This window comes from Atractosteus spatula, chromosome 9 (genome assembly GCF_055471065.1).
Source record: "Atractosteus spatula isolate fAtrSpa1 chromosome 9, fAtrSpa1.hap1, whole genome shotgun sequence".
Classification (NCBI taxonomy): Eukaryota; Metazoa; Chordata; class Actinopteri; order Semionotiformes; family Lepisosteidae; genus Atractosteus; species Atractosteus spatula.
In genome coordinates, this window is record NC_142714.1 from 3,244,714 (window position 1) to 3,258,227 (window position 13,514).

General features: G+C 45.4%; 1 protein-coding gene across 1 annotated transcript; it reads left to right on the forward strand.

Moving 5' to 3' along the window:
- Positions 1-495: 495 nt before the first annotated feature.
- kcnk13a (potassium channel, subfamily K, member 13a) lies at positions 496-13,196 on the forward strand. The gene is made up of 2 exons (XM_088925262.1): positions 496-981; positions 10,854-13,196. Exons 1-2 carry the CDS (start codon positions 645-647, stop codon positions 11,747-11,749), a joined length of 1,233 nt encoding a protein of 410 aa, XP_088781388.1. The 5' UTR covers positions 496-644; the 3' UTR covers positions 11,750-13,196.
- The last annotated feature ends 318 nt before the right edge of the window (positions 13,197-13,514 follow it).

Here is a 13,514-nt window from a genome sequence, read left to right on the forward strand (position 1 = left end):
GGTGGAACTGCGGCAACACATCGCCCAAGTTTTTAATCCAGTCATCCTCGATTTCGAGCTGGGAGCGAACAAAGGAACCCCTCTCGCCGCTTCTTCGGGTGGACTATGGTGCTGCAGTAATGGAAGTGATCACTTTTCTCACGGGTACCCCTGCGCTTCTTCGGGAGACTGGAACCCCGCAACCAGCAAGGGTGACAATGTTGTTTACTGCTGCCTTAAACGATTAGAGCTGACCTGCCTTTTTCTTTTCGACCGCGCGAAATTATACAGCTGGAGGGAAGAAAACAGCCTACAGCTGATGTGTTTGGAGATACTGGCTTTCTTGCACCCAATCAATACCACACGGTAGTGTTTCTTTCCCACAGATACGTTGCCCCCCGGGTGTCACATTACTGACATCATTATTAGTTGGTGCTGAGGGTGAACAAGCTGTTGCGCTACTTCCAAATAAATAAGCGCGCTGAAAATGGATGAGCTCTGAGGGAAGCAATTAGCAGGGGAATCTGCCACCAGCGAAGGGCTTTCAAAAAAGTGATCTGAGCCGAGCAGGAAGTCCGACTGCAGACCCGACTGTAAAAATGAAACGCCGGTGGTGAGAGTCGAGAGAAATCGGAGATCATGCGGAGCTCGACTGTTGCAACATAATGGCTAATCGGGGCAGCTGCTGTTGCAGTGTGGGGCCGGTCCCAGAGGACACGGCGAGGTTCCTCCTGCTGGCGCTCCTGATCGTAATGTACCTGCTGTGCGGGGCCGCCGTCTTCTCCGCGCTGGAGCACCCCAAGGAGAAGCAGGCGAAGGAGCGCTGGGCGCAGCGGTTTGACAACTTCACGCAGCGGTACAACCTCAGCAGGGAGGACCTGGAGAGGTTTCTGCGGCATTACGAGGAAGCCAACGTCGCCGGCATCCGGGTGGACAGTGTCAGACCTCGGTGGGACTTCACCGGCGCTTTCTACTTCGTTGGGACAGTGGTTTCGACGATAGGTATGAGGTCTCCCTCGATTCAAGTGTTCATCTGTGGCTTTCCTTTCACGCTCAGCCAGTTTGAAAAGTTGGGTGGTACAGACAGTTCTGAAGGTTGACATGTGTCTTATTCGATAGGGGCAGTAGTTGGACAGCAATGTCCATTCTTGTGGGGTTTTGTTTTTGATCAGTGCTGTTTATAACACCGTCGCCTGCACCACGCATTTGCAAGATGTTGTAGTTCACAGCAGCTGAAGAGGAGCAGGCAGGTCTGCACTTCCTCATCGTCTCTTGTTTGTCGAGATCTGATCAAGTTGGTGCAGCTCGGTGTCAGACCGCTCCGACTGTGAGCGGACTCAATGTGCACAAATTGCTGCATAAATCATTACACCTGTGTCTCCTATACAGAAATAATAGAAATGTAAAAGATCTTTAAGATGATGCCTTTTAAAGTTATGTATGATTTATAAAGCTTTTCATTGCCTTTTGGATCACGTGTATAGCCACGACATTACTCAAAGTGCTTCAGAAAGAAGGCTTTTTTCTTCAAGTACACGGGCTGCTCCTCTAATGGAGCTTTTAACATCTCCTGGTACTGTGGAGAATTCAGCCGCCTTTTATCTTCCGCAGTTTATATGGATGAAGCAGGTTGTACAATAGATCTGGTAAATTGACGTCTCTTTATTTTTTTTAATTATTTTGTCATCTTTTTTTAAGGATGGATAATTAGATTGGATCTTCGCCAGTGAGAATTTCACAAGCAAGACGAGTATTTTCGGTATAGGTATTTCAAATGGCATCTACTGTATAAATTCCCTGTAATCAGACGTTGGAACACGTTCTCACTAATTTACAAGCACAAAAACGATTTTTTTTTAAATCGGAGTGATAATTACAGCACTGTTGTCTCTGGTTAAGGACTACGGTTCACTAAGCAACAAGCAGGCTTTCAGTTTAATACCTGCATAAAATATACATGTGCACCTGTTACCGCGAGAACGGCCGCTTGACTTGAGAGACCCAGACCGTAAACACCGCCAAGTTATTCCAGCTCCTCTCGAGTGTGTGCAGTTGGGGGCTCCTTTCCACTGACAGTTAATGACAGGGTTCTACAGTTAATGCATTAGCTGCCTTTTGAAATGAGAAATATTACTGTCTGTCGGAGGAGTTTGCTCTGTTTTTTTTTTCATTTTTCCTGTAACAGGTATAATCAATTCAACTCTAAATGTCACATTTCAGAACTGCTGCTATTTGGAAACTGCCCATATGTATAATTACAAAATGCTTAAGGATGGATCGTCTTGGTTTCTTAAAGTTTGGGATGTCCAGTATGTGTGACTCTCAGTGAAGTGGAGTCTTCCATCAAGTTCCTCTGCCAGTGGACAGAGGTAGCTGTTGTGTGTCTGCCTTGTGAGTAGAAATCCAGAGAGACTGGGAGCAGATAGATTTCATGCTCCTTGTTTCTCTGTCCTGTTTCAATCGTGTTTGCCCTCTCTGGTTGTCTTCAAGTACGTTGCAGCAGCAGTCTGCAACATTTAATTTGTTGGCAATAGGTGATTATAAAGAGAGCATTGCTCAGGTGGGTGTAGGTAATATACTTTTATATTACATGTATATATTAAATTAAGAAAAAAATATCACAAGTTCTCCCCTAAATTTATCTAAGATGTAGATAAAAGTAATATAAGAGCTTTTCTTCCATTAAGGTTTGGCACAAGTAATAACTATGTATGTGGTTATTAATTTAAAACTAACAGGATAAGAACTAAGCAATGTATAAATAACACTTCAACAACTGCAAATTATGTACTTCTTCTCTAAACAGAACAAAGCCTCACTCCCTGTGTGAAGACGACAGAGAGTGTAGACTGGTTTGTTTGTGAACATGTGTTGAGACCCTGCGCTAATATAGCAGTTCTATTCCTAGCCAAGCTCTGGCTGGTTTACCGATGTCCTCTTCTCGGTATCACAGTACGACCTGTCTGAAGTTGTCAATATCCTGTGTGCTCCAAGACAGGTGCCCCTGGCTGGCACTGCCTGGATGCCCTTCTTTTTCTAGTCACTGCTCTAAGCCTTCAAATACAGACATGCACGCACACTGCCATTGTCTTGATTTCCATCTTGGCTGTAAAAGCTTGTGGAGTTTCTAGTCCAAGTACCTCCTTAGGCCTGCTGTAGGCAGCCAAGCAGCACAGACCGCATGGTCACAGAGCCGTCTGCAAACAGAGTGTCCTGCCATCCAGGTGTGTAACAGAACAGGCATGCACTCTGACGGCAGTCCTTCATTCTGGTGGGATATGGGCGAGGACGTGCAGACAGGCTCCTCGCACCCTTTCACACTTTGATGTGCTGCAGGTGCCACAGCAGCTGACCGGATGTCCAGGAGGGCATTGTCACTGCAAAACGCTCAGGAAGTCACAGGGGTCGCTAGGTTGGCGAGAGAGCCCTGGATGACCCTACTCCTGACCCTATCCTTGACCTGACCTCTGGTTCTGCCCCTCTCTCTACCTCTGCCCCTGTCCCTGATCCCACCCATGAAACTTCACATGGTCCTGCCCCTGATTCTACCCCTGGCCCTACCCCTCCCTCTACCCCTGCCCCTGCCCTGCTTCTGGCTGTACCCTTGATCCTGCCCCTGACCCTACCCCTGGCAGCGCTGAGTCAATCCTGCCCCCCTGATTGGGAATCTCGAGCCCGAGACCACCGAGTGACTGCCTTTGCTGAATCTCAGAAGCCCCACCCTCCCAATCTGTCAGGGCATCTGAATGTTTCTTTCAAAACCTCCTGTGCATAAATGTTTAGATGCAGGTGGCTGGTTGTAGCAGCCTTGCTCTTCCCTGCCTGGTGCTTATCCAGACCACAGGCAGTCCGTCCCTTTATACAGGAGCACAATCACAGTGCCCTCCCTGCTGCTGGTTGTCAAATTTGAAAGCAGTCTCTTTTTATTTCTTTCTGATTACCTCAGTGGAGCATGGGCTCTCCCTTTCATAAATCTTGGGCACTCTTGATGTAAGTCCTCTTTTTGCATGAAGAATAGTCTATTTTCTAATAAATATTTCAGTCAGAGTTAGAGAACCTAGAGTTCCTAAGTTCATTTCTACAGGAAATGCTAATATTTGTCTGTTAAAACATTATTTTGTTTTCTTTCCGGGTCACTTATCCCCAAAACAGTTTCTTCAAAATGATAATTGTGATCTTTTTAAAGTAGTTTTGCCAACGAGTCTTAGCGCGCAACATAACCACTCTGAAAGAGGTAGTGCTCAGAACTGAAGATCATCTGAGAGTTTTATTCATGCACAGTCAATGCCTGATTCTGAATGAGGCTTTCAAAGCCCAATTGATATGCAGAGTAAAAAATAACAAAATACAGCTAAGTGGGGGATGTTACCACTTGAAGGCTTTTCCTTACCTGAAATCTAATGCGATTTTACGGAGTTTTCCATTTCAATAAATGTTTTGTACCGTTATGGACTATGCATACTAATTGGCAAAGCATGTCCAGCTCCAGGTGTTGTACCTGTCCTAGACATTAAAAGGAAGCTCAGGAAAAATATGCTCATTGTGACTGGTTGATACTGGCTGTGTGGGTCCAAGGTTATTGTAAAATGCTCATTAAAATGCTTGTTTGTTTTTCAAGAGGCAGGGCAATGATGTATCCGCGATGCTGGAATATAAAGAAAATTTTCAGCCCACTAATCTATCTCTTTAAGGAGCGTTTGTCTCAGACATTAGAGACTTTGAAGGTTTGTGTGTGACACACAGTAGATGACAATAGATTTGCTGGCACCAGGAGAAGGGAGACGGCAGACTGTTTGTTTTGTTGGTGCTGGTGGGCGTGTTCACTTCAGTCCCGGCTTCAATCATCAGCAGAAGATCCAGCTTATATAGAAACATCCAGAGTAGTTCTCACTCATGTTTCCTTTTGCTGCTGCGGCCATCCAGGTGTTTCTCAAGCTGATCAGGTGTGGGTGCTTGAGCGACCCCTGTAGATGACAGCATTCTTGTCCACTCGGAGCCGCCTGCTCGTCGTTATTACTCACCCTCAGCCCTCTGGAGGCAGGCTGAAACAGCATGAGGTCACTTTGGAAAGCACCCCGCTCCCCTGGAGCCCCTCTTCCTGGCCAGGTCCTGCTCTGGCTGGGTTTTTAAGAGGCACCTGCACTGATACAGAAGGCCCCAACAATAACTGCACACCGTGCCGAAATTCAACAAGGATGGTGATTTGATTGTTTTTAAAAAGAACGAAATATCGGGATTATAATAAAGACTTTGTGGCTTTGTCTTCAAGAGCACCTAGGCCCCTATCCCTTTCTACAGACTCTGGTTTTAATTTAATTTTTTAAAAATAATTATCACTTGGGATTCTTAGTTCCTACAATGGCAACTTGTAGGATTCTTATGTTGCTAGTTTTCTGAAGCCTTTATTTTGCTCCTCATTTTCAGAACACGATGTTAGTGAAAAAAAAAAAGATGATGTGTTCATTATTATAGCAGTGCAGCGTCTTCTCACCAAACATGGTGGACTCTGTGAGAGCTTCCCCTTGAAGAATTGCTGCTGATAGGATTTGTATCCTTCATTCTGGCTGTAAGCGCAGTCGAGTCTTTTTTCTGAAAGCCAGAAAAAAAAGTATAGTCTGTTACAAATTATTTTTTTTGATGCGATCATTGGCAGCTCCCAGCTTGGAGTTCCTGCGGACTCTCTGTGAGCTGTCACCCCCTTCAGACTGAAGCAGCGGTATTTAGTCTGCCTCAGTGTGAAGAGGAAGCACATGGCACTTGGCCCCACTGAAGCAAATGTGCAAATATTAACCACAAGAGTTCGTCGGTGCATACTTTATTACTGTAGCAATAACCCTTAGGATTTTATTTTTATTTCCAGTGCACTGTGGCATCCTTTTCAGTGATCGTCCGGAAGGCAGTAGTGGACACTGTTCTTCTGTCCTACAGTAAATGGGTTGAAATGCTGCTCTGCCCTCAAGCTGGGCTCTTCGCTCAGATTGCTAAGTGTCTCTGATGGGTCTCCAGGTCACCACTGTAAACGAGGAACTTCTCAGAATTGACTTATCTGGTTAAAAACATTTTTAATTAAGACTAGGGGAAATCCGGTTATTGGCAACAGTCTTTACTAAAAATGTCACATACAGTGGTGTGAAAAAGTGTTTGCCCCCTTCCTGATTTCTTATTTTTTTGCATGTTTGTCACACTGAAATGTTACAGATCATCAAACAAATTGAAATATTAGACAAAGATAACACAAGTAAACACAAAATGCAGTTTTTAAATGAAGGTTTTTATTATTAAGGGAAAAAAAATCCAAACCTACATGGCCCTGTGTGAAAAAGTGATTACCCCCCCCTGTTAAAACATAAATCAACTGTGGTTTATCACATCTTTGGAAAGCTGAGTTCAATTTCTCTAGCCACACCCAGGCCTGATTACTGTCACACCTGTTCTCAATCAAGAAATCACTTAAATAGAACCTGCCTGACAAAGTGAAGTAGACCAAAAGATCCTCAAAAGCTAGACATCATGCTGCGATCCAAAGAAATTCAGGAACAAATGAGAAACAGAGTAATTGAGATTTATCAGTCTGGAAAAGGTTATAAAGCCATTTCTAAAGCTTTGGGACTCCAGCGAACCACAGTGAGAGCCATTTTCCACAAATGGCGAAAACATGGAAGAGTGGTGAACCTTCCCAGGAGTGGCCGGACGACCAAAATTACCCCAAGAGGTCACAAAAAAACCCACAACAACATCCAAAGAACTGCAGGCTTCACTTGCCTCAGTTAAGGTCAGTGTTCATGACTCCACCATAAGAAAGAGACTGGGCAAAAATGGCCTGCATGGCAGAGTTCCAAGACGAAAACCACTGCTGAGCAAAAAGAACATAAAGGCTCGTCTCAGTTTTGCCAGAAAACATCTTGATGATCCACAAGACTTTTGGGAAAATACTCTGTGGACTGACGAGACAAAAGTTGAACTTTTTGGAAGGTGTGTGTCCCATTACATCTGGCGTAAAAGTAACACAGCATTTCAGAAAAGGAACATCATACCAACAGTAAAATATGGTGGTGGTAGCGTGATGTTCTGGGGCTGTTTTGCTGCTTCAGGACCTGGAAGACTTGCTGTGGTAAATGGAACCATGAATTCTGCTGTCTACCAAAAAATCCTGAAGGAGAATGTCCGGCCATCTGTTTGTGACCTCAAGCTGAAGCGCACTTGGGTTCTGCAGCAGGACAATGATCCAAAACACACCAGCAAGTCCACCTCTGAATGGCTTAAGAAAAACAAAATGAAGACTTTGGAGTGGCCTAGTCAAAGTCCTGACCTGAATCCGATTGAGATGTTGTGGCATGACCTTAAAAGAGCGGTTAAGGCTCGAAAAACCCTCCAATGTGGCTGAATTACAACAATTCTGCAAAGATGAGTGGGCCACAATTCCTCCACAGCGCTGTAAAAGACTCATTGCCAGTTATCGCAAACGCTTGATTGCAGTTGTTGCTGCTAAGGGTGGCCCAACCAGTTATTAGGTTCAGGGGGCAATCACTTTTTCACACAGGGCCATGTAGGTTTGGGTTTTTTTTTCCCTTAATAATAAAAACCTTCATTTAAAAACTGCATTTTGTGTTTACTTGTGTTATCTTTGTCTAATATTTCAATTTGTTTGATGATCTGAAACATTTCAGTGTGACAAACATGCAAAAAAATAAGAAATCAGGAAGGGGGCAAACACTTTTTCACACCACTGTATGTCACTGTTTCCTGTTCCTGTCGAACGGAACTGAAACTCCCAGAGCACTGCGCAGTATCCCAGCACGTAATGAAGACGGCGCTGAGTGTTCTGTGTAGTTTCTTTGTTGTTTCATGCTTTGCGATTTCAACTGAAGCATCTGCCAGCATAACACTGCCACCACCGTGCCTGACAGTGCTGGTGGCTTTGACCAGGTGCCTCCCTGCGTGGGTTTGTGTCAGATCTAACGCTTTAGGCCACAGCTGTTCCATTTCAACAAAAGAGTTCAGATTTTGGCTTGCCTGACCATAAAACCTTTCGCCACATGTCTGCAGTATTACAGTAGGTGCTTTGTTGCAAACCTCATGCAGGTGTTTTTTTCAGTCCCATACAAGCCCTGTTTGTGAAGTGACAGTGAGATTGCTGATCCATGAGCGTTTTCCCGCCTCTCAGTCACCGAACTCTGAATCCACTGGCCTCACAGCGGCCTGCCCCTCCAGCTCCCTCCTTGCCCAGCTGCACAGTCCGGAGGGACAGCCTGATCCGGGCCGTGTCTTTCATGATTCATATCGCCAGGCCCGAGGAGATGTTAACTGTCTCTGTAATGGGTCTTTTTCTACTCTTCTCCTGATCTTTGCCATTTTAAAACCTTATCCCTGAGTTTATTTGAAAGCTGCTTGGTCTTCATAATTAAATCTTTTCTTGGAAGTCACTGCCTGACTGAGGAGCTTTACAGAGACAGGTCTAATCATGTGAACCACTATTAGTGAGACACTGCCACTCAACTAATTGTGCAGTTCATTAAGGTAATTTTGTCCTCCTAAATTTATTTAGTTTTGCCACAGCAAACGATTTGAATATTTGTGCCATTGTGACCTTCTCATTGTACATTCATATTAATTATCTATTAACTTTCACCTTTTTGTGTTTTGAATTGAATGTGTGGAGTAGGTTCTTTGTATAACAAATATTAATTGCTATTTCAAAATGTATTTCAAACAGCTAGCTTTAAAGCAACAAAAACTGGGTCTGAATACTTTTGCAAGGCACTGAGTATTATTACAAGGAATCCCTTTCATGGTTCACGAACAGCATGCTGTTGCTATGGGTGATGGAAATGCAAATATTAATTAATTCTGGTCATTTCACAACACTAGGAATAAGACTAGAACCATAATATGCACAATGTCAATTTACACACACTGTATGTAACATTTTAGCAGTGAGAACCAAAACTGTTCTAGCTAGAAACTATAAAGGAGTGATTCTGTGACGTTTTGGCGGAGAGGATATGAGGAAACCTGTTTCAAGTTCTCAAAGTCCTCGATACTAATGACAGAGTCTACTCACTGGCCTTGACATTCAGCAGTGAAACGCTCACCTGAGGACACAGGTGGAAATTACAGAGAAGGACATTGCACTGACACACAGAACAGGAGGGTTTCCTTTGCTCAAAGAGGTGTGGGAGTGTGGAACGTGTTATCCAGTCATGTTGTTGACAGAAATGTTTGGATTAGATCCTTGGATCAATTAGCCAAATGAACTAGTTACTTGTAACCTTTAATACCCATCATGGAGAGTACAGCAATGAGCAGTTTTGTCAGGCATACCCCTTGATGTCACAGATGCCAGACTGGAGCCATGAAACTGCACGTGGTAAACAATCATTTTGCTCAATATTACAGAAAAAGGGCAGGAAGCAATAGTGTCACGATCGTTACTCCTCCTCTTAAGGGCGCTCCAGCCCTTCCTCGTTCTGTCCCATTCCCACACCTGTTCCTTATTCCAGCCCCTCTTTAGTTCCACCTTTAAAGCCAGACGCAGGCGAGTGCTCGGGGCTTCTCATTGATTTCCGTGTCGTGAGAGCCCGGGGTGCTGCCGCGTCTGGCTCCGTTATGGTTTTAGTTTCCTGTTCCTGATTCCCTGCCCCGCCGGTCCCGACCCGGTTCTGGTTTTAGCTTCGGATGGATCCCCTGGTCTTGGACTAAACCTCCCGTCTTGGATTCCCCCTCTGGATTTACCCTTGGATTGTTCGCCCGGGATTCACTCCCCCCGGACACCTGCACTCCTCGGACACGCCCCCTGTCTCCTGACCCTTCTCCTGCATGACTCTTTTCCCAATTGTATCCTCACATTCCGGATCGTGTCGTCCGCATAGGGCCCGGAAAGAACTGCTCCTGACAAATAGTGTGTGTTCTTTGTTAATTGTTCATTGTTTTTTTATTTGAGTCGATTCCAAAGGCTGTAAAGCCCTAACAATTCTGTAGGGATTGAACATTTTTGATGTCACTTTAGAAATGGCTTTTCATTTGAAGAATGCGGGCGTGAAAATTAAGAGAAGTAATTTACATACAGTATCTGCCAGTGATTTCACAGTCACCAATGGCAACCTGTCTGTGCCGTTTTTAGTGCAGGTGGTGCAGTCTTGGCAGGTAGGCACTGCAGTACAAGGAGAGAACAGTCATGTAGACTGTTACAAATAATTCATCTGAAGGTCTGGATGAGCTGTCAGCCAATTCTCACAGCCGCTGAAGCTCTTTCAGCTGCTCCAGTCCATGTCACAGTCATCCATGCAGTTTTAAAGATGACAAAGTAGCTGTTTATATTTCCCAACTATGTGGAAGCTGGGAGTTGTGAAGCCCTGCTGCTAAGTATCATTTTAGATTTCAGCATGAAATCCGATCCCAGTGCTCATCCTAAAGGAGGGTTTAAAGGAGAGCAGGGGGAAGGAACTTCATGTGCAGAGCTAAAGCAGACGTTACTTTTAATGTCAGTGTCAGTTGCTTTCTGTTCCTTCCCTGACACACACGTCCACGAAACTTTGTGGTACATTTAATTAGTAATTAGCCCAAGCTGTGCTTTGATGAAGTGCAACGTAGAGCAATGTAACATTTTATAGTACAGGCCAAGCCCAGCCACAGAGCAAATGTTTCGATTTTGTTTTCCTCTCAAAAAACAGTCTAAGTAAAAAAACGAAAACAAACACAAGTGGTTGCATTCGGATATCGTTTTAAACGTACGTTTAACTTGACTGTTATCGCCAGCAGATACCGCTGTAAGCATTTCCGCCCCCAGATGTGTGTTCTTTTGATGTATTTTCCGCCTGCTGAGAGGATGTGGCGTTTGAGCCCTGCTCTCTTCCTTTTCTCTTCTGTTTTTAAAGGGTTTGGCATGACCACTCCTGCCACCGTTGGGGGCAAGATCTTCCTCATCTTTTACGGCCTCTTTGGCTGCGCGGCCACCATCCTGTTCTTCAACCTCTTCCTGGAGCGCCTGATCACCGTGCTGGCCTTCGTGATGAAGTCCTGCTACGAGAGGCAGCGGCGGAGGCAGGGGGTGGCGCCCCACGACCACCTGCGGGACTCCTCGCACTCCGAGGGGGCCGACAGCCTGGCGGGCTGGAAGCCCTCCGTCTACTACGTCATGCTGATCTTGTGCGTGGCCGCCGTCATCGTGTCCTGCTGCGCCTCGGCCATGTACTCGGCCATCGAGGGCTGGAGCTTCTTTGACTCCCTGTACTTCTGCTTCGTGGCCTTCAGCACCATCGGGTTCGGGGATCTGGTCAGCAGCCAGAACATGAAGTACGAGGACCAGGGCCTCTACAGGTTCGGCAACTTCGTCTTCATCCTCATGGGCGTGTGCTGCATCTACTCCTTGTTTAACGTCATCTCCATCGTGATCAAGCAGATCCTCAACTGGATCCTGAGGAAGCTGGAGCTCCGGTGCTGCCCGCGGTGCCCGGCCAGGCGCCTCCGCGTGCGCAGGAACATGGTGGTGCCGGGGCGACCCCGGAGCCAGCGGAACGTCTCCATCGAGACGGACGCCATCAACGAGAGCGAGACCGACGGGCGCCGGATGTCCGGGGAGATGATCTCCATGAAGGACTTCCTGGCCGCCAACAAGGTGTCCCTGGCCATCATGCAGAAGCAGCTGTCGGAGACGGCCAACGGCCACCCGAGACCCCCGGGCTGCGGCTCCCGGCACAACGGCTTCTCGGGGGGGGTGGGCGCCCTCGCCATCATGAACAACCGGCTGGCCGAGACCAGCGTGGACAGGTGAGAGCCGGAGGGAGGCCCCACCTTCTCCAGGGAGCCACCCGAGGTTCTTGTCCACTTGACTGACCGTTTCAGGGGTGATCCTTCCCCAGAACCACCAGAGTTCCCCTGCCTGTCCTGGACACCTGGGGCGGGGGGAGATAGGGTAATAGTTTTACGCCTTGGAATCATGCGTTAGTGGCAGGCAGCTGGATCTAAAAGATGTTTGATTGCTGGTGAAAGAGATTTTGAGTGACATCAGTTCTCTTCTTCACAGCCAGATTCACCTCCGAGGAGCATAAACGGTTACAAAGGACCGTGCAAGCTGCAGTCTACTGCTGAAGAGTTTATTTCCATTTGGTTCCGGTGCAGATGTGATGGAGTAACAGTTTTAATGTTATGAACAGTTTGACAACATAGATTCTCTCTTGACAGTGTCAGTTTCTGTTTCTTTGAGAAAACCTTACTTCATCGAGGCATCTTAGGTGGGATAAGTGAAACTGATTTTTTTTTCCAAGGAGTGCCAGTGTTTCTTGAACAGGCAGATTGTGCAAAAATGCATGATGTTTGAGCCAAAAAGTTAATCTCTCAGGCTGATATCAAGAGGAAAGAAGAACACATTAGTCTTAATGTATCTTATTTCATAGTTCTCACGCAGCACTATCTGTTCTTCTCTGACATTCTTGGAAAGAAAGCAGAGAAGAATTGTTCTGTATGAAAAAGAACCGATCAGTGCAGTCCACTGAGACACGAGTGTGAATTCCAGGTATTTCATATCTCCATTAATATCTCCAAGGAGACACGGATATGAATCAGGCTGTCCTGGAACAGATTCATTTATTGTTAACAACTTTATCATCTTGAGAAAGGTTAAGTGAAAAATTAATGTATTGGTTTCAAGAAGCCACAGAAGGAATTCTTCGGTTTTGTCATGATCATTTTAAGGTGTCTAAACAATGTGCAGCATTAGCTAAAAATTCCCTTTTCACTTCATCTCTGATACGCTAATGCAAGCATGACCGCAGTTATCTTTTCTTACAGGAGTTCTGTGTTTCTGTTCAAAATTATAAATAGGCAAGGGAAGTGAGCTGTCTGCAGTGTAGATAAACTGACACAGAGGGTTGTTTCAGCATGTGGGTTCAGAGAGCAGAGCCCTCTTCCTTCAGCAGTGAGAGGCAGAGAAATAAAACGCAGCTGGTTTTCTTCCCTGACTAGTTTTTAATTCTGGACATCAAAAGACACTGTCCAGGATGGTCTTGTTAGAAAAAGCATTGCACTGACACACATGTGAGAGAGGGCTCCTTCAGAATGCTTCTCACACACTTGAAGGTGTTGTGAATTGTGTCCTACTTTGCCAAGAGAATATTTAGGAGCATTCATTCGTGTCTTCCCTGTTTTCTGGTCAAATTCAATGATATCTGACTTGGAAAGATGTAAGATAACATTATCTATTGATTGTACATAGCAAGAAAGGAGAAAAAAAGTATTTTTTATAAAATGTCAAAATATTTGAAGGAGAGGTATTTCTATGGGATATCATTTTCATACTTGCTCCAGTTGAGAGTTTTGGTATCGAGCACTGTACCTTTCATCGTATTTTATCATCTGAGTGGGTTTTATTAGTGAAGCTGATCGTACTGTTTACAAGGCATTTGCTACTGTAATGCACTTTCAGAATGTAAATCACTGAAAACTGATAAAGACTCTTTTATTTGCATTCCTGCAGTCTGTTTTGTACAAAATGTGATCTTTTTTATTCCACTGACGTCTCGGGGATTCTGCCCTCCTCA

Bases quoted from the DNA above. Each gene is read 5' to 3' on its own strand.
- kcnk13a (XM_088925262.1), top strand. From the start codon at position 645: ATGGCTAATCGGGGCAGCTGCTGTTGCAGTGTGGGGCCGGTCCCAGAG. The intron at 982-10,853 runs GTATGAGGTCTC...CTGTTTTTAAAG, and splicing joins GACAGTGGTTTCGACGATAG to GGTTTGGCATGACCACTCCT.